Genomic DNA, 19,710 nt, shown 5'->3' on the forward strand with positions numbered 1-19,710 from the left:
AAGATTTTTGGTTTTATTTGCCATATTTATTACACTCAGTATGCATTGAAAAAAAAGATGATGTTGGTGCAATGATGTCAGTTCCTGGGAGTGTAAAGATGTGTGTGATAGGTCTGATCAATGCATCAGCTTTAGCATTTCCATATCACTCTAGCTGAAAAAGAGGGAGGCAAGGGAGAAATTCTTCTTTGAAAAATCTTCAGGGATGTTTTGCAAAGCTGACATGGAGAGTCCTGAAAATTCTCACAATGTTTGAAGTTTTACACATATGTTTGAAGTTTTACATATATTCTTATGCAGGGAACTGGTTTGGGTTTTTTCCTTCCTTGAAAGGCCATCACTAGGAATAGTTGGCCGTATACTGCAGTTAAGGGAAAAAAATTCTTTAGGCATTCTCACAGGAATTCAGATAAATATTGTGTCTTTCAAAATATGTGAGGTTTAAACTAATATTTCATTCAAAAAACAGTGGGTTTTTTCTTCTTCTTCTTTTTCTTAAAGCCTCTGCCTCCTTGTCATGACTCTAAGGAATCTATGCAGGTGTATAAACAGCACTGCAAAATAGCAGAAGAGTACCACGAGGTCAAGAGAGAAATTGCTCTGCTCGAAGAAAGAAAGTGAGTAACTTTCCCAAAGGATTTACTGTCCTACATTCTCTTTGCAAAACCCTGTTTGAAACATGAAAGCTTAACATTGTATTTTCTGACCTTCTATACAGATATTTTTATATATGTATATACTTATTTATACATATATTATAACTGTGGCCTTCCAGTATCTGAAGGAAGCCTAGAAGAAAATGGAGAGAGACTATTTATAAGGGCCTAGAGTGACAGGACAAGGGGAATGGCATCAAACTGAAAGAGAAGGCAGGGTTAGATGGGATATTGGGAAGAAATTCTTCCCTCTGAAGGTGGTGAAGCCCTGGCACAGGTTGCCCAGAAAAGCTGTGGCTGTGCCATCCCTGGAAGTGTCCAAGGTCAGGTTGGACAGGGCTTGGAGCAGCTTGGCCAAGTGGAAGGTGTCCCCTGCCTGTGGCATGGGGCTGGAACTGGATTATCTTGGGGGTCCCTTCTAACCCAAGCCATCCTGTGATCCCATGATTTCATGCCTCTGCCTGATGAGCACAGTAGAGCACAAGTTGGCCACTGCTCTACAGGATCAGCTGGGGCCACCAAGGGCTGTCACAGTTCAGCTTTGTGGGTGTCCCTTAAAAGCTTCACTGACAGCGTCCAGGTGACATAACAATCCAGTTCATCTGGTGTAGGTTCCTTTTCAATTTTAGTTTTTTCAATAAACACTGCACACTTTAATGAAGAACAAAATAGATCCTAATTTAGGCTTAGAATCCTTGATAATATTAGTAAACATGTTTTTGTATACACTGGTTCAATATACATTGGCATTTCAGGTGTTCATACCCAAAGTGAATAAGCTGGAGGCTTTTTTTCTTGTCTATGGCCTGTACTCATAGCCCTGTCATCTTTTGCCTGACTATTAAATGGCAAAGTGCACTCTGTGGCTGTTGGTCCTTTTCCATAAGAAACCTGAAAAAGAAATGCAGAGAGAGCAAAGAAGGTGAATAGTGAAATCTCTGCCCAGCTGACCCTGTGGTTCAGCCAAGTTTGCATCCATGGGAATCTTCAGCTGCAGAAGCAAGAGGGAAACTTGAAATCCTGTAGTCTTACAAGACAGCCAAAGAACTCCCTGAATCCAAACTATGCAGGGTAAGAAAGTGAGATGTCTTTATCTGGGTTGCTGGATAGAGCCACAATATAGTTAGTTTTTGCCTAAAGTGTCAAAGCTAGGTGAAATTTCCCACTGCAAATCCCCTTCCACTGAAGGATCAGTGTGGCACTCAGATGCTGACAGACTGGAACAAAAGCTAAAAAAGATGATGTCCAATATCATGGGAAAATGTATTTTGCATTTAATTCATATTTGCAGTGTTTGCATTTGATTCACCATTAATTGAACTTGGCCAATCAAAAGTAATTAGTATTTTTAAAAAGATTAGAAGATAAGTAATTTATTTTAAATTTGCAATGATTTTTCAAATTTGGTTGTCTGATATAAGCTGCTTACATATTTAGCAATCAATTCAGTGGAAACCATGTGTCTTTGTCTACTCTGAAAATCCAAGCACAATATAAAATATTAAATGATTGTTTAAGTGCTTGACTTTAGATGTATAAACACCAAGGGTAGACTTCAATCATTTTGGTTTTAGAGTCTACTAATATAAATCCATCATTATTATTATTTTTATTGGCACAACCCGGAATCAGTTATGCCTATTTATGAAGAATGCTTGGAGCCCATGAAAATGAGGCATTCACGTATGTGTTTGCACTTTCTGGAATAAAAAAAAATTGCTGCTTGAATGCAATTTTTTTATCTATTTTTAGCTAGTCTGTGGTACTAGCTAAATTAGAAATGGTTTGCTTCTTGAGAATGGCAGATACATGCACAAAATTATTTAAATGAACTCACAATTATCCTAATCAACCTCTAAGCCCAGAGGTCAGCCTCTCAGAGGTGCTTATCTTGGATGAATTAAAGGCCTTCAGGCTGGCACTTTCCTTCATTCCACCAGTGGATGTCAACAGTGGAACAATGTCAGGAAGCTTCCACCGCTGCTGTCTTTGCTGAACCTGTTCTGGGAATTCCATGCCCCAGTAAACAGATGTTATGAGTGGCTGTATAAGGCAATGAATGGAATTATATTATTGAGACTCAGGTGTACTTTCCAATTACATATTTGTAGCCTTTTGTTCACGTGCTGTATAGCTGTGAAATGCCTAAACATAACAAATATCAGGGCAGCACCTTTCACACCTCCCATGTGTCTTAATCTGAAAAAGTGATCCTACAGCATTGGGATCAAGCATGTTTAATTTCCTCACAAGCTGCTGCACTGTGGTTGCCTGATTTTGAGGTTTAACAACTGCAAGTACAAATTTAGGATATGTTTCCTCCAGATGTGGATTGTTTATAACTCCTTCCTCCAAGTAGATTATCCATTTTGTAGTATTTTGGAGCGGGTCTCATGCCTTCCACTATTGTGTATCTTTCCTTTCTGGAGCAGTCTGGTTTTATTAAACCCTCCAGAAACTAATTGGGACCTCTTTACCACATGGTTTGGTTGAAATTGCAAGGTGGATTAGAAAGTTATTAGGACACATGTAACTTTACATGTTACATGTAAAACACATGTAAGCAAACAAACCTGAACAGGACAACCTTGATTTTTATCTAAAACTGGATAGAAAAGGAGTATAAGTGTGGAGGCAAAGGAATAAGCAAGAAGTAAAAGGGAGTTTTGCTCTCATGTTCACTGATTTATGTCTAAAAACATTCTCAGCACTTACAGTAAGAGAGTTAAAAGCAGTTTAGGGACTAGCATATACTGAATGAAAAGTGGATTATAATGGCTTGGGTGGCATGCCATGTTTTGCATTGTATTTGTACATATAAGTGTATAATAAGTGTATATATATATATATATGTATATGAATACATGTGTATATTTTTATATATGTATACACTTATATATGCACCTTATAATTGTGGCCTTTCACTAGCTGAAAGGAGCCTGCAAGAAAGATGGAGAGAGGCTATTTACAAGGGCATGTAGAGATAGGACAAGGCAGAATGGTTTTAAACTTATAGAGAGTAGTTTTGGATTGGATATTAAGGAGAAATTCTTCCCTGTGAGGAGGTTGGAGCACTGGAAATGGTTGCCCAGACAGCCCTGGCTGCCCCATCACTGGAAGTATTGAATATTCCATTTTAAAAAGGGAAGAATGCTTTCACTTGTCTAAAAAGTCTGATGAGATGCACAAGTTTTTAGCCTCAAAACCAATTACAATCAAACTGAAAATATAGAGTCTGCAATTTTCTAAAATTTGCCCCTGTTGTGGGTTTCTTCTTCTACATTTGAGTTTGAATGTATGGAAATGAAGATTCCCAATTGTCTACTACACCTACTATCTATTGTCTATTTCTCTTAAATACTATTTTGATAAAATGTACAATGATCAAGCTGCATCCCTTGTAATGGGAACAAACAGCTTTTATATTGTTTTTCAGTGTGCATTTTTACCAAAGGCAATCACAAATGCTGTTGGATGGTAACCTTGCCAGTGCTCCCAACTTCTCTCCACAGATCATTCCAATAACTCTCACCTGGCAGTTTCTGTACCTGTGGTGCCTGTGACAGCGCATACAGGATGCTGAAGGCTATGACTGACAGAAAAAAGCAGAAAATGGATTGAGCAAATAATTTTTATTTGTTGGCTAGGAGGAAGAGATAATGTTAACCTGACAAATATCTGTACAGGTATTAGAGCTTTTTAGAAAAAAAAAAAAGTATAGAGTTAATTCTACTTTAAATAATTTTTGTTCCAACCTCCAAAGTTCAGTGTAACCTTTCCTACATGAGATAATATATTTTTATATTATTTTATAAGACATAGAAAGTTGTAAACCATTATTTTAACAATAGTTAAAAACATTTAATCTTTTACAACTTTTCAAAGGCTTTTACTTCTGCTTAGCTTGATGTGTAATGAGAGCATCAAGTACAGCCAAAGTAAAAAATCAGTGAAGTGAAATGACTAGGGTTGCTTTTCATCAAGGTGAGAACAAACTTACTTACTTGTTCTCTTTTGTGCAATATAGATGGCAAGAGAATGTACTAGGCTGGCAGTGGGAGAGAAGATGACAAGTATTTCACAGGAAAATGGGAAACATGAGAGAGAAAAAGAGGTTGTAGTATCAAAAAAGGGAAAATCAAAGGACAAAGCAAGTAAAGATGGGTAAAGAAGTTACTCAAGAATAAAAAAGGAAGCAAGAATTTGAAAGAACATTGGGTAGATTTTTTTGCTAATTTAATCATAGCTTTGTTTGCTGTCTTCACTCACACTCTTCACATTTATGCCAGCAATACGTAGTACAAGGGAAAAAACCACTCTGGAATGGGAGACATGATTGAAAATAAAGAAAAGGGTGTGGAAGCGAGAACACACCACATTTAGGGCACAGAATGTAATTTAATTTATGTTCCAGAAACACACACGTATTTCCATAACAGATGGTTTTGGGTATCTAACTTTGGGTGAAAGGGATGAGATGGCTGGTTATTTTGAGCACTTGTTATATTGCTATTACTAGATAATGACCCTGGATTATGTAGTTAAATATTAGAGTTGCCATGGTTGCTAGCTGTATCTTATATTCTTAGCACTGCATGGTTATCTCTTTTTCCTCCCCCAGACAATTCTAATATAACTCTACAGAAAATATCATTTGATCACCACCTGGTTTAGGATCACTCGTTCCCTTGCCCATGGATATGATTTCTTTTCCTTCTTTTACACATTAGAGTAGACAGAGAATCATGGAATTGTTAAGATGGGAAAAGACCTTTAGGATTATCAATATTACCAACCACCAGCCCAGCACCACCTCCCTGTTCACCATTAAACTGTGTCCTCCACTGCCACCTCCACATGTTTTTTTAACTACTCCAGGGATGGTGACTCAACCACTTCCCTGGGCAGCCCATTCCAGTACTTTACTAACCTTTCCATTAAAAAGTTTTTCCTGATATCTAATCTGAACCTCCCCTAGCACAACTTTAGGCCATTTCCTCTCTCCCTGTCCCTTGTTCCCTGGGAGCAGAGCCCGACCCTCACCTGGCTGCACCTTCCAAGGGAGTTGTGGAGAGTGAGAAGGTCCCTCCTGAGCCTCCTTCTCTCCAGGCTGAGCACCCCCCCCCCACTCCTTCAGCAGCTCCTGGTGCTCCAGACCCTTCCCCAGCTGTGTTCCCTTCTCTGGACACACAGCAGCCCCTCAGTGCCCCTCTGGTAGGGAGAGGACCAGAACTGGACCAGAATTCAGGACTCGAGGAGTGGCCTCATCTGTTCCCAGCACGGTGGAACAATCACTGCCCTGGTGCTGCTGGACATGCTGTTGATGATAAAATCCAGCATCCCAGTGCCCCTCTTGGCAAATGACATGCAGTGGAGATGACTGCTTCATTTTGTAGGAGCTTTTCATATGTTTTAGCTTGCTCTCATGACCATAGGACTGTTTCTATGCTTTTTGGTCCAGAGGATTTCTCCAGGTACAGTTTCTTGAGTGTCTTTCCCAACACTGTGAAGACAAGTAGTTTTCAGACTTCTAGGTACTTCAGAAAAAGATTGGTGTAAACCTTAAAGGCAATGTTTTAGCTCAATAATTTTCCCATTCTAGACCTGTTTTTTATCATCTCACATGTATGCAAAATATATGTTACTTGCCAAATACTAGAAATTAAATTACAGCTTTTCTAATACAAAGAGAGACCTCCTCTTCTAGAGGAAGTGTTCTTGCCTTTGGGAGGTCCTTTCCAACTCAAACTATTCTGTGACCTTTTATTTGTTGGCATCTGAGACACATTTTCATTTATGTTAAAGCAAACTTTAATATCTTTAATGGTGGTGTTTTTTAATTAATTAGTAGACTTATGCAAGGACAATCTCCTCAAGACAGCAGTTACCTTGCAGGGTCTCATAATTCCCCTGATAGGAAAGCCATGGCAAATGTGGGAAGAGAAAATGACCTTATGGCCACCAGTACACAGCAGTTGTTGGAGCAGATACTGCACTGCCACAGATGCATGATCCTGAATACCTTGTTCACAATGGGGAAAAGGCAAATCTGAGTCTTTGTAGTCTGGAAACTGTTTTCCTTGTGTCCAGTCCATCTCTAAATACACTTATCTCCAGACAGATTTGTCTGCTTACTCTGTCACTTTTCTTTGTATTTATTCCTTGTGAATATGAGTGTTGAGGAGCTCTGTTCTCTGCATGTTTAGTCATTAAGGCCAGAACAAGAGAAATAACTTCCCTAAGACAGTGCTGTGTTTTTCTCCTGCTTGTGGTTGATGGGTTTATGATGCCAATCACTAATGTTGCCTCCCAAACCCCTCCCCAAAAAAGAACACTTCAAGTACACGTTACAGATTGGCTCAAAGCTTCGAGTGCCTCAGCACTAGTTTGGAAAATACCTTATCAATACTGTTAATATTTAAACTTGAGGTAACCATTAACAGAAAACACAGATTACACAGTGCTACATCTATTTATTAAGCATCCACAACAAGGTCTAGATGGTGCAAGAGCTTAGCATGGTGTTCTTTAACCTCTGAAAGCTAAGTTCAAATCTAGGATTAGATCAGATGTAAATGTTAGTTACTGTCCTCATCCTTTTGTGAGCTTCCTAAACTACACCATTCATAACATTTAGCAATTCCCTGGTAATCTAATTTTAGATCTGTGGCAGGCTGACAGTATTAGCCTGAAACATCACCCTATCCTGTAAACAGGTGTTGATCCTGATGGGAAAGGACTAAGTAGGTTCTGCTGACTCAGAAGTGGGCAATTTTACTACCTCAGTGCAAGGAAACTGCTTTCTGTGAGGGAGGTCCCAGAGTGTGGACTACAGCAATGAGTATATTTTGATTTTAATGCATTTACAGTTTGTTTGATAGAAATTCTAAATCCTGGGGAGGGGGGAGGGAGTTATCTGTGCTGCTTGAATATTACTGGAGAGCAGCATGAAAGCCAAGCCTGCACAGAATGTCATCAAATCAGAACTGACCTTCATTACTGGAGCTGTCTGAGTTTGCACATTGTCTGTCTGTGCCTCTCCTGGCTCAAGTCCCGGAGAGTCAGTACCATTCCTTGTCTAATACTGAAAGTTCACACAGAAAAGGTTTACCTGCTTTTAAGATGCTGATTACCTAGTAGTGTGTTCACTGCATCTCCCTTTCAAAAAGCTCATGAGTGTAAGAAAAGTAAGGAAGAATGATTCTGAATTCATTTGTTTGGACACTTCTGTTTTAACAGTCTGTCATTTGAAAGAGCTTAATTTAGCCCTTCAGTCCAACATTACACCAGAGAATAATTGCAAAGAAATATTGCAGAAGTTCTTATTTGGTGTCCAGAGATAAAGGTCTTGCAGAGGAAATCCAGGGAGAAAAAAAACCAAAACCAACCAACCAACCAACCAATTAAAAAAAAAAAAACAAAAAAAAAAAAACAAAAAAAAAAAACCAAAAACAAACAAACAAAAAAAACCCACCCAAACATCTGGAGTTGTAAAAACTCATTGTCTCTGAATGTATTTCTCACATGAAATCACTCCTCCATGGCTTCAGGCCCATGAATAGGAGCTGTCTAGCAAGACTGTCTTGACTTCTGTGAAAACTGGTCGATCTAGAATGACCCAGCCACAGAGAAATGAACCTGTTAGTGGCTTGCTGTGTTTAAAACTTGTACAGCTATATTGTGTTAAATGTAAATAGAATTTTACTGAGCAAAAATACCCTCTTGATGTTTCCTCTCAAAGGCCTGATTGAATGCACCTGTCACCTGGTGAAAGGAAACTGAAGAGGCTTTGCTGCAGCATAGCTGCTCTGCCATACCTCAGTAGTATAAAACAAAGCTATCATAAGGAGAATGCCTATATGCTGCCTCTTTGGCTGATTTTAAAATTCTGTAACAGCTGCCAACTCTTCTCGTTTTTTTTTTAATCTATGGGAAGCATAGCTGGTAGAAATGGCTGTAGAAATGAGGGTCTGTTCTAACTTGTGACTCCTTGAACTGCAGTAACTGTGACTGTAAACAGTCAACTAAACCATGGGCAAACTCTGCTATCACTGCAAGCTGCAGTAAAGACAGAGGAAGGTTAACCTGATCCTAAGTGAAGGCCACACAGAAGTGTTTTTCAAAAGCCAGATTTACAGTTTTGCTGCTCTACATGGTAGCTTTTCAGCTATGAGTAACATAAGTGATCAGCAAACACAGAAATGTTGTCTTTTGATGAATACTCTGACCTGTGGGAATAGAATTGCTGATCTCTAGGAATTTCCTGTCTGAAAGCACTGGTCTAGCCTGACAAGTGGGCTCCTTTAAGGACTGCAGTGAAATCCATCCACTATGAAGGCATGAACTTCCCGCTGATGATCTACAAGCACTGTTTTGACATGACTGAGAAATAAAGTCACAGGGCTATGAACAGTTAAAAGATTAACTAATCTCTGAGATAGAATGATCAAAAGAACCTTTTAGAAGAGACTTCCTGTAATGGGTGAATTTTTGACTTAAAGGGAAAAAGAAACCCAGAGGCCAGGCTGGCCTGGTGGGTGACTAAGGGGAGAGCAATTAGATTCTCTGTGAGTTACTCATGCCTTCAGTGTGTTTTAAGACCTCTTTTATCTTAACTTGTGCTGAGGTAATTTCAGTTGATACTATACAGGAAACTCCAGCTCCCGGCCAGCTCTGGGAATACAGGGCACTGTGTGACTCCATCCAGAAGAAATCTCAGCTTAAATCCTCTTGTGTCTGTACTTAAGAGGACCAGGAGGGGTCAGCTTTGCAGCTCTGCCTCAGCAATAGGGCTAAGATCTGAGTCTAAACATGTTATAGAAATATATATAGCTCAGATTCAGTGCCTACTACTTACTGGATTTGTTTGTAGTAGAGAAAAGGAAATCAGGCACACTTCAAAGAACTTACTGATAAATCTAACCAACTAAACAAAAACACCTCACTCTCTTTCAGCGATACCTGGTATCGAGAGAAAAATAAATTGTTATTCTCCTGGCAAAGTATCAGCAAGTCATCTCTAGGAACTTGATTCTCCACCATGAATCGTGTGCTCAACTCTTACTGAAGTTAGAGATCACAGAATCATGCAATCAATAGAATAGTTTTCATTGGAAGGGACCTTAAAACTCATCCAGTTCCAACCCCCTGCCATGGGCAGGGACACCTTCCACTAGACCAGGTTGCTCCAATCCACATCCAACCTGGCCTTGAACACTTCCAGGGATGGGGCAGCCACAGCTTCTCTGGGCAGCCTGTGCCAGGGCCTCACCACCCTCAGAGGGAAGAATTTCTTCCCAATATCCCATTTCCTGCTCTCTTTCAGTTTAAAGCCATTCTCTTGTCTTGTCACCTGTGTCAAGAGTCCCTGTCCATCTCTGTTGGAGCCCCTTTTGGTACTGGAAGGGGCTCTAAGGTCTTCCCAAAGCCTTCTCTTCTGCTGAACAGTCCCAAATACAGACACATGAGCACAGCATTTTTCAGGCTCGGTCACTGAACAGCAAACCAATCCAAGATTTTGGAAGCTTAGTCTTTAAGGTGTGAAAAATGTGTATTTTATGATTGGCTTTTCGCAAATATTAAAATGAATATTATATGTGTTGTGTTAGAAAGTTATGTTGTATTAATTTTCTTAAGTAGTGTGTTAAATATAGTTTTAGGTTATAACAAAATGTTAAAATAGAAACTATGCTATGTAGGATACTTTTTTAAAGAAAGGACTCGCAGCAAGATAGCAGCCATGGGACACCTGAATCTTTCAGAGAAAAAGAATTTATTGCCCCATTATCAGAAGAAACAAACTTCTTCCTGCCTCAAAGGCGCTGTTAGGATTCAGAGGAAGAAGTTCACACTGACCAGACAGAATCCTGTGTTTGAATGCAATTTATGCATCATGTATGAGGTGTATGAATGTACAACAGGCTATTATTTTTAAAGGTTAATCCTCTGTTAATGTGTGTCCTTTTTCAGGCTTATTTTGCCCAGAAAAAGGTACCCGGACTGTCCGTAACTCTTTGTTTCTATTGTCTCATATTGTCCTAATCCAAATTGTCCAAATTTTTACTACTCTAATTATATTGCTATTTTTATAACCATTTTATTACTATTAAACTCTTAAAATTTGAAAAACAAGTGATTGGTGTTTTTCACAAAGGGAAAAAAACGGACTCTAAAAAATTAATTTTCTATGTCCTCATTTCACACAAGTTCAAGTAATAAAAACTAAGTTCACAACACACAGCCCATCTTTGACCTAACACAGGACAACAAATTTTTGCCTACTGCCATTTGTAATAATTGGGATTTTTTTCATAATCATCAGAAAGGAGCTGATTGCCAGGCTGGAGCAAGTGGAAAAAGAAAGCATGGATGCTGCTCGGCTGGCTAAGGAGTACGCACAGCTGACAGAGGAGAACCGGACGCTGAAGCTGGCCCAGACACAGTGTGTGGAGCAGCTGGAAAAGCTCAGGATACAGTACCAAAAGAGACAGGGCTCCTCATAACTCCCAACCAGCTCATGGGAGGCACTTCATACAGGAATGGAAAACAGATTTTAAAATAAAGATCCGTTGAATATGTTACAACGCTTTACTACGGATACAGAGTATGTATAAGTTTGAATTTGATTTAATGCTTGCCACCCAGTAGCTTAATATAATGGATATTTCATCCATTATATAATGAATGTTTTATTTCAAGCAACATAATTGAAGTTAATCTATCCCCATTATATGTTCTAGTGGATCAGGTTTCTTTTCTAAACATATTTTTTCCAATTTAAGAAGATATGGACACACTAGAAAATTATATAAATAGTCTCTGTGTTGGAAATTTGGATCATACTAAGGACTGGGACAATGTTAATATATGGAATACATGTATGTTAATTTTAGTTTGGTAAATTCTTTTTAAATTATTTTCCTCATGCATAAAGTGTTTGGAAGTTATCTTGAAGCAGATCTCCTCACTAGTAAAAACCATGTCAACCATACTTGATGTCAACTTCACACTGTTGTATAAAATCTGAAAAACTGCACAATAAAAACGGAAGTAAAAAAATTATTTTTTATCAAACAAGTGCACTGACAGTGACAATTTGCAAGTTATAGAATTAAAAGGAAACAGAAGAGATCAAAATTTCCTGCCTTAAGTGTAAAGATTACTTGAGTGTCTTTTTATTGTACTTTTAGGCATGCAAGAAATGAAAAATTAATATAAGAATCATAATTTCATCATACTTTCAACTGAGACTATGTCAGTAAAATTATTGTAAGGCTTTTTTGTTCTTATTTTCTGGTCTATTTTGAAACATAAGTGGCTGTAAGTAGGGATGGGAGTTCTGTGATACACAAAAACTGGAAGTAAAATGTCAGTTTTACTTGGTCTATTTATCCCTGTATTTTCCTGGATCAACTTAAAAATCTTCATTATACCTCCATTTCTATCCATAGAGCAGTTTATTCATTAAAAGTGGTTGTAGAAAAGCCCTTTTTTGTTCTGGCTGTTCTCAAGTCACCCTATATTTTAAACTCTGCTTGTCAGATGCAGCTTGTTACATCTTCATGAGCTTAGAATTCAACCTAATGTGTTATTAGTACTGTGTCTTAGTAATTGAAAACTATGAAGTTAAGATTTGCACCAGGACTTTAGCTTTGATTATTATCATTAATCTACCATGAAAACGGAATTTCATGTTAATCAGGACAATTCCTGGCAGCAAAAGGGACAAAAAAAAGAATTACAAGCTGCCTGTAATTTATCTGTGCTAACTGCCTACAGTATTCCCTGCAGCACAGGTGGGAAAACTGGCTCTGTGTTACTCCAAGCACCTGGCACTGCAGCCGGAGAGCATGAAGAGGTAGCAGGAGAGGACAACCTTGTTTCCACTTCTCCTCCTGAGCTGCCAGGCCAGTGTCAGCATCCAAACTTGGCACTGCTTCCTGCTGTACCTGGGAAATCCCCACTCCTGAGGCATGGGCTTCCTGCTGGAATGCTCCCTGAGCAGTGGAACACTGTATTTATTCCTCTTATTATCTGAGGTTCCAATTTTCCTTGTACTTTGTGGAAGTTGAAGAAAAAAAAAACATAGTTAATAAAAACCACTAGGAATATTAGGCCTGGAAATGCTGGAAAAGTCTTGTCTGAGTTTTGCGCTGTTGGGAAACATAACTTGAAGAGAAATCAGAGCTTTGCTTTGAGCACAGAGCACCACAGAAGCTAGAATTACCCTTTTTTGCCCGCGTTTGTGTGTTTTGAACAAGAGAATTCTCATTTTAAAATAGTTTGTCATTTCAGTCAAAGGTTTTTCCATCTAGCCTTGAAAACACCGTGCAGTCAGATGATTTTAGTGAATTCACTGAAAACCATATAAAGTGCATAAAATTTGTTTATTGACACACTGTCTTTGGATGCAAATGGATCAGACAGCAGACCTTTACTTCCAAATAACTGTGTTCACCTTGAAATTTTCTATTTAAGTGCAGTCACCATACTTTAGATATCAGAAAAATTACAGACCATATACTGGGAGAAAAACCTAAGAAAGAGCCACAGTCAGGTGGAGAAGGAAAGCTGGGCCTCACTTGTGGCAATCAGCACTTGGAGAATAGTCATGGAATATGTTTTTCCTAACCTGTAGGTACTGACCATTATAGAACAATTCAAGAAATATTTTACAGATGTGCAGATGCCAAATTTTTGATGTGGGCCAGCCTACAAGCCTGGATAAATATGAAATTCTTAAACCATCCCAAACTATTTTAAGTCAAATATTTATATTCAACTTGGACTTTAGCTATGTGCAATCAAATTTTCCTCCTGCTTTTAGTTATGGTTAAAGTAAAAAATAGCAGCTTTGATTGAACATATTTGCCTGCATGCATGCCCATGTGCCTGAGAGCAGGAGGTCTGAGAAATTGTATCGCAATACAAATGAGTAAAACTGATACAGAAGTACAAAGGATGAAAAATTTGTGTCTCTTGAAAATTATTAAAAAAAAAAAAATATTTGGGGAAGTGGGATTCAAAGGCGAGAAGGTAGGGAAATGGAATTTTCCAAAAATATTCATAGGCAAGTTAAATTAAAATGTGGCATAGTCAACATAATGCAAAATCATCCAGGTGTTGAAAAGAGTAAAGGTAGCTGGAATAACTTTCTAAGAGGTAACTGCTGTACCTATCATCCATCTCTTGATTTGTTTATCAAGAGCTTAATAGTGAAAAATATTCTCACATTCAGTAAGTCTCCAGTTTGGACATGCTGAGTTTTTCTCTAGATACAGTGGAGCTCTGCTGACTAAATAGCTGAAATCAGGCTTTTTAATAAAGCATTTATCGTCCTGATCCTGTATTTTCCACATAGACAATATGGTTTGTGTTCTGGTTGAAGTGGTCTGCATGCTAGGTCCTGTTGTATCTATCACAATATAAAAACAAGTTTTATACAATTATTTCACAGACGTTTTTAGAAGTTCAAAAACTTAGAAGTCAGTTTTTGAAATCAAGTACCAATGAAAGGTTCAATTTTATAACATATGACTACAACCTCTGAGAACTGCAGCTGTATTACAGACAAAGTGTATTTCTTGCTGTTATCCAGGTTATTCAGGTTAGCAAAAGTAAGCATGCCACTACCATGACAAATGCATTTGCTTCAAACCACTTAAGGCACAGTGAAGTACATGGCTTTGAAACAAAAACAAGACCTGTGCTTTCCATTTTCTATCATTGCTAAACAACTTCCTTCCGTCGTAAAGAATGCTGAACAAACTCAATTTAAGGCTTCCAGTTAGCAAGGATATGACTCATGGGGCTTGAAACAGCCAGAGCCAAGGGTGACTTGATGCTTGGAAAGTCTGGAAGATGAGGAGCTGTGAGTTTGAGTTTGGTACCTTTTAAAAAAACGTTTCCATTTTCAGGATTACCTCTATTCTGTCTGATTTTGTGAATTAATGATCTTTGGAAGTGTGTCACCTTCCACCAGAGGCTTCCATCATCTAGGCCTTTGTAAAGATTACACACTGCTAACAGTGGGGACAGGTGGGACAGAGAGGTGTTCTCAGCCTTCCTTTGGGTTGTGTGCTTGGGGAGCTCTGCCACGTGACCCTTTGCTGCTTCATCTCCAGTCACAGGACACCTTGCAGAAATTAGCTAGTCACAGTAATAACCACAAAGCCACTTGGTGGTGTTCCCTATCTAAAATTCTTTTATTGATCAACGCACAAAGTGGAAGTGTCTAAAGGAACAGGGGAGACTTGTGTCGCCATGATATTTTATGAAAAATCCCTTTGCCAGGATTTTTCTCCTGAGAAGCTGAGAAGGCTCAGAGGAAAAGCAAAACAATAATTATCTGCTGCTTTGGAATGCAACAGGTGCATCTTTGATTGGTCCATGTTGGTTGTTTTTAATTAATGGCCAATCACAGTCCAGCTGTCTCAGACTCTCTGAGAGTCACGAGCTTTTGTTATCCATTCCTTTCTATTCCTTTGCTAGTCTTCTGATGAAATCCTTTCTTCTATTATTTTAGTATAGTTTTAATATATCATTTTCTTTTAATATAATACATATCATAGAATAATAAATCAGCTTTCTGAAACATGGAATCAAGATTCTCATCTCTTCCCTCGTCCTGTGTGGGAACCTCACCATTTCCTTCACTGGTTTTGCAATATTAAACTGGGAGTTACCAAGGTGGACTTTCAGGTGCACACCAAAACTGTGAGGCTGGCACTTCAAATTCAAAGTAGATTATTTTATAAGAATGAAAAATCTACCTTGCTTTGGACAGTGCCAATCACCTCTAGGTTCTTCAGTGCTCCTAACAAGTAATGTCATGTGTTACTCATACCCATATGAATGAAAGATGACAACCATTCACAAATCACCATTATCCTCAACCCAGGCTTCCTCCACTGCATGATTTATTCTGTAGAAAGCACAAAATTTAGCATATGAGTCACTCTGCTTTTCTACACACCAATTATCAGTTCCCCCTTCTAAACCTCAGTTCCTTCAATGCCCCTGACCACAATCCATCCCCAATGAGTAAGCAGCATCAGCCCAGAGCTCAGATCCAGTTGTCTGACGATCTTATGACATGGTCTGATGATCACCATGTGCTCAAGGTGGTTTCCAAGTGCTATGTGTGATGCTTTGTGGTTCGGTGCTGGTATGTGGCAGCAAGGAATTCTACCAGCCTTCAGGTGTCTGCTCTGAGACATGCTTGGTTTCCTTGAACTGGTTAGAAAATATGAGAGTAGGTGGTCTGTGGATTTAGTTATTTGTCTTAATCTTATACTAAATTTTAATACAGGAATTAGGGAAATGAAATGAGGATGTGTGTGCTGATGTAACAAATGTGCAGCCAGATGCCAAACTGTGCTCTGGGTGCAAGGAACGAGTTAAGTGATATGAGAACTTTAAGTGATGGAAAGGAAGTAGGGACAGCTAGGAAGAGGAACTGGTGAGTGAGCTGTTGCCGTAACTGCTTGCTTTCTGGCTGCTTATGGCTTGCACCAATAGAATGTATAGGCTGTTGTCCTTAGCTCAGCATTAAGAAGCTTTTTTTTTTTTGGATGTATCCCAGCACTTTTCCAAGCCTAGTTTCCACTAAAATTTTATACTGGAATATTTACTTCATTAAGGTAATGTTTTTGTCAACTCCGTCTAGAATTAACAGAGTTATGACGTGGTACAGATGTCAGAGCGTTGCAGATGGTTCTTCTACAGAAAGAGGAATAGCCAGTATGAGAATATGAAGAATATGACTATTGTGCTAATCATGGAATCATAGGAAATCTTGAGTTGGGAGGGTCCCATAAGAGTCATTGAGTCCAATTCTATGCCAACTGCTGTATTTGCATTAAAGATAAATAAAACCTTGATAAATAGCCTATGTGAAGTAAAAACTGCATTGAAGCCAGAGCACTTCAGTACTAAAATAACTGCACTAATGGTCTTTTGCTGCTTTCACTGCACAAGAAGAGTTTGGTACTTTTATGAAATAGACCCCGAGTTTCCCACATGAAGGAATAGCAGCAGAGTGATGTTCTGTGATTGAAAAACATTCACCTCTGTCTTGTAACTTTCTTACAAGTGTATGACAAACATCAGTGCACAACCCAGATTGCCTTGTGACCACAGATTTCTTCACAGCCATTTCATCACAGTGCTCTCCCCAGCCTGGGTCTTTGACTCCCACATTCCTCTGCTGTGCGTGGACAGCTGAAATAAGTCAACGACTCTGAACTTTTTAAAGCAGTCAGAAGCAAATGCATCATTTAACATTATGTGCTAAGGAAATTGACTGTCTTGTGGTCATACCCTTTTGTATTCCTGGTCAGCAAGTACATCAGTATAGATATTTACTGATTAGATGTCAGTACAAAATATACCAATGTTAATATTCATGGAAGACAGAGGCACATTCAGACATACTCCTATGAATGCTGTTCTAAATAATAGACTTACTTAAGGTGCTCCCTCCATGGCTGTGAATACAAAAGCCAGCAACTCACACATGAAGATGTACTTTCTGATGAAATTAATCTGTGCCAAGAATGTGAACACTTCTTTTTGACATAATTTCAAAAAAGGAGGATTCTTTCAAGCAAAAAACCCAAACCAGGGTTCCCAGCTAATATAAATTACATCCAGCTATGCACTAACCGCTAAAATTGTGCTTAAATCTATTTATAACCCTTCAAATAGCTCTCACTAATTTACATTGGTGGAACAGGCCCTTACATTTGACTGAGCTCCCTCTGGTGGGTAATGGGACATTATTATTACAAAGCAGAGATACCTAAAAAATGTACAATTATGTTTGCCCAAGTGCAGTTTTATTTACTTATTTACAGCAAATATTTTTTATATAACTAGGTAAAGGTCAGTGTACAAATTTATCACTATCTGATCACATCTGAAACTACCCAAAGAGTGATATCCAATATTTTTAAGATACTAGAGATACTTCAACAGAGGTGTAATTTTCAACACCTAACACTGAACAGCACCTAACAGGAGCACCCAAGTTACATGAGTTCTGGCATCTCGCAAAAGCTGAGAGAGCTCATAATTTTCAGGGGGCTGAAAATTAAAAATTATTGCTGAAACTGAAAGAAGGTAGGTTTAAGTTAGAGATTCAGAAAAAATTCTTCCTTGTGAGGATGGCAAGGCCCTGGCACAGGTTGCCCAGGGAAGCTGTGGCTGCCCCATCCCTGGAAGTGTTCAAGGCCAGGTTGGATGGGACTTGGAGCAACCTGGTCTAGTGGAAGGTGTCCCTGCCCATGGCAAGGGGGTTGGAACTGGATGATCTTTAAGGTCCTTTCCAACCCAAACCATTCTATGATTCTATGATTCTATCAATTATATGATAAATTCTCTGTTTGTTCAAACAACTTTTGGAGTTCAGCTGGATTTATATACCTAGAAATCTGGCCTATATGGCTTTAGACAGTACTGACCAACTGCAGGCACTTTGCAGTGCTTATTTAATGGTACAATAACTGAGTCAAATATGCTTTAAATAACACTGTACAGAACAACTGACCAAATGTGCCTCTTTTAGCTGGTAAATTTGAATATGCCTTAAATCTCATACACTGTGGGATAATGAGTGACCCATTTCTAAAAGAATGCACGAGTGTTCTCTTCCTATTTTTCTCTTTGTATTTAGGTTAAGTAATCTGAATAGGGGAAGTGTCAGGCTTCAGAAGAGTGTCCTAATGCATGGGCAAGGTTCCAACCACAGGTTGAGTTTCAGCAACCCAAAGTGGTTGTGCTGGAATATTAGAACTGCTTTACCAGTAACAAATTTAGTGGCTCTTGCGCATCCCACCATCTACTTGAACAAACTTGTTTCTGGAAAATTTGGGTCCCTAGAATATTCTGAAAGGTAAAAAGCAGAAAAAGCATGCTACTAACTTTGGTCTTCAACTTTAGCTGCTTCAGAATTCACCTTCAATTAATAAAAGAGGTTTATGTTTTTTCATTTGTTTGAAATATGGTAAGAGGTAAAATTCTAGTTACACTGTCTTTAAAGGTGAGACATGAAGACAAAAGATAAGGATTTTGCCAAAGACACCATTTTTACTGGCAGTTTTTGAGACCTTTGTATCTCCTGAGTATAACTGTATGTGCAGTGTTTTCAGATGTTTATGATATTCTTCTAATCATGTAAATTCTGTTCAAGAGAATTTCAACTCACAGTTTGATTGCCAGAGTAAATCTACCATTATATTACTGTCCAAAAGGAAATCACTTGTGAATGTTTATCATGAGAAAGTGGCATTTAAAAGTGCTTAATATTGCTTTTGAAGTGAAGCTGTCCAAGTCTAAATGAGCAAGACTGACTGGTAAGAAATCAGCAACGTGAAAAAGGCACCACATGGTAAACTGGATTTAGGCTCTGGTTCAAACAGCACTTACTGTGGGGCACTGTGCCCACATCAAACAAATCTCTTCAACATATCCCTAACTTGAAGCAATGAATAGTTCCCACTGATTTGCCAACAGGACTATTCAAAGGAGGTTTACTCATGCACTGAAGTGTTTTGCTGGATTGAGGCCAGAGAGACCAGTTCCTCATTTGAACCTTGACTGTTTTGGGATCCATTGGAATTTAATTACAAGCTTGGAGTTTTCAAACACTGAGCTACAACGAGGCCTTTCCACTGAGCTGTCTTTCAGGGGGCTGAAAAGATCTTCCCAGCATCTACCACCAGGGAGGACCTTTGTGTGGTAAGGTGCATTACAAAACCATCTTGTGCAGCACCATGAGCTGGTCTAGATCCAGTTGCAGCAGCCACACAAGCCAGATGCTTGTAATGCAGAAGTAGTGAACAAAACATTCTCTTTGTCATTCCTAGTAAGCGCATTTGTTCCCACTCACACAACTGCAGCCATGCCAACCCATATGAAGTGACTCTGTAGGGTCATTATATGAAACTGTATGAGTTTAAAAAGAAAAAAAGCAAGCAAACACATAGGAAAGGTCAAGTATTTACAAAGGACTATAAATACATTTAGAAATAGCTCTTAACTGGCTGACTAACAG

General features: G+C 38.8%; 1 protein-coding gene across 3 annotated transcripts in view; it reads left to right on the forward strand.

Annotated features, from left to right (window-relative positions):
- Positions 1-11,717, forward strand: part of MAP3K7CL (MAP3K7 C-terminal like) — a 50,209-nt gene extending 38,492 nt beyond the window's left edge. For all 3 annotated transcript variants that reach the window (XM_036379995.2, XM_036379986.2, XM_036379977.2), the window contains 2 exons: positions 502-617; positions 10,978-11,717. In XM_036379995.2, the coding sequence (XP_036235888.1) occupies positions 502-617; positions 10,978-11,158 (297 nt within the window). In that variant the 3' untranslated portion in view covers positions 11,159-11,717. The remainder of the gene's footprint in view (positions 1-501; positions 618-10,977) is intronic.
- Positions 11,718-19,710: the final 7,993 nt, after the last annotated feature.

Source organism: Molothrus ater, chromosome 2, assembly GCF_012460135.2.
Source record: "Molothrus ater isolate BHLD 08-10-18 breed brown headed cowbird chromosome 2, BPBGC_Mater_1.1, whole genome shotgun sequence".
NCBI lineage: Eukaryota > Metazoa > Chordata > Aves > Passeriformes > Icteridae > Molothrus > Molothrus ater.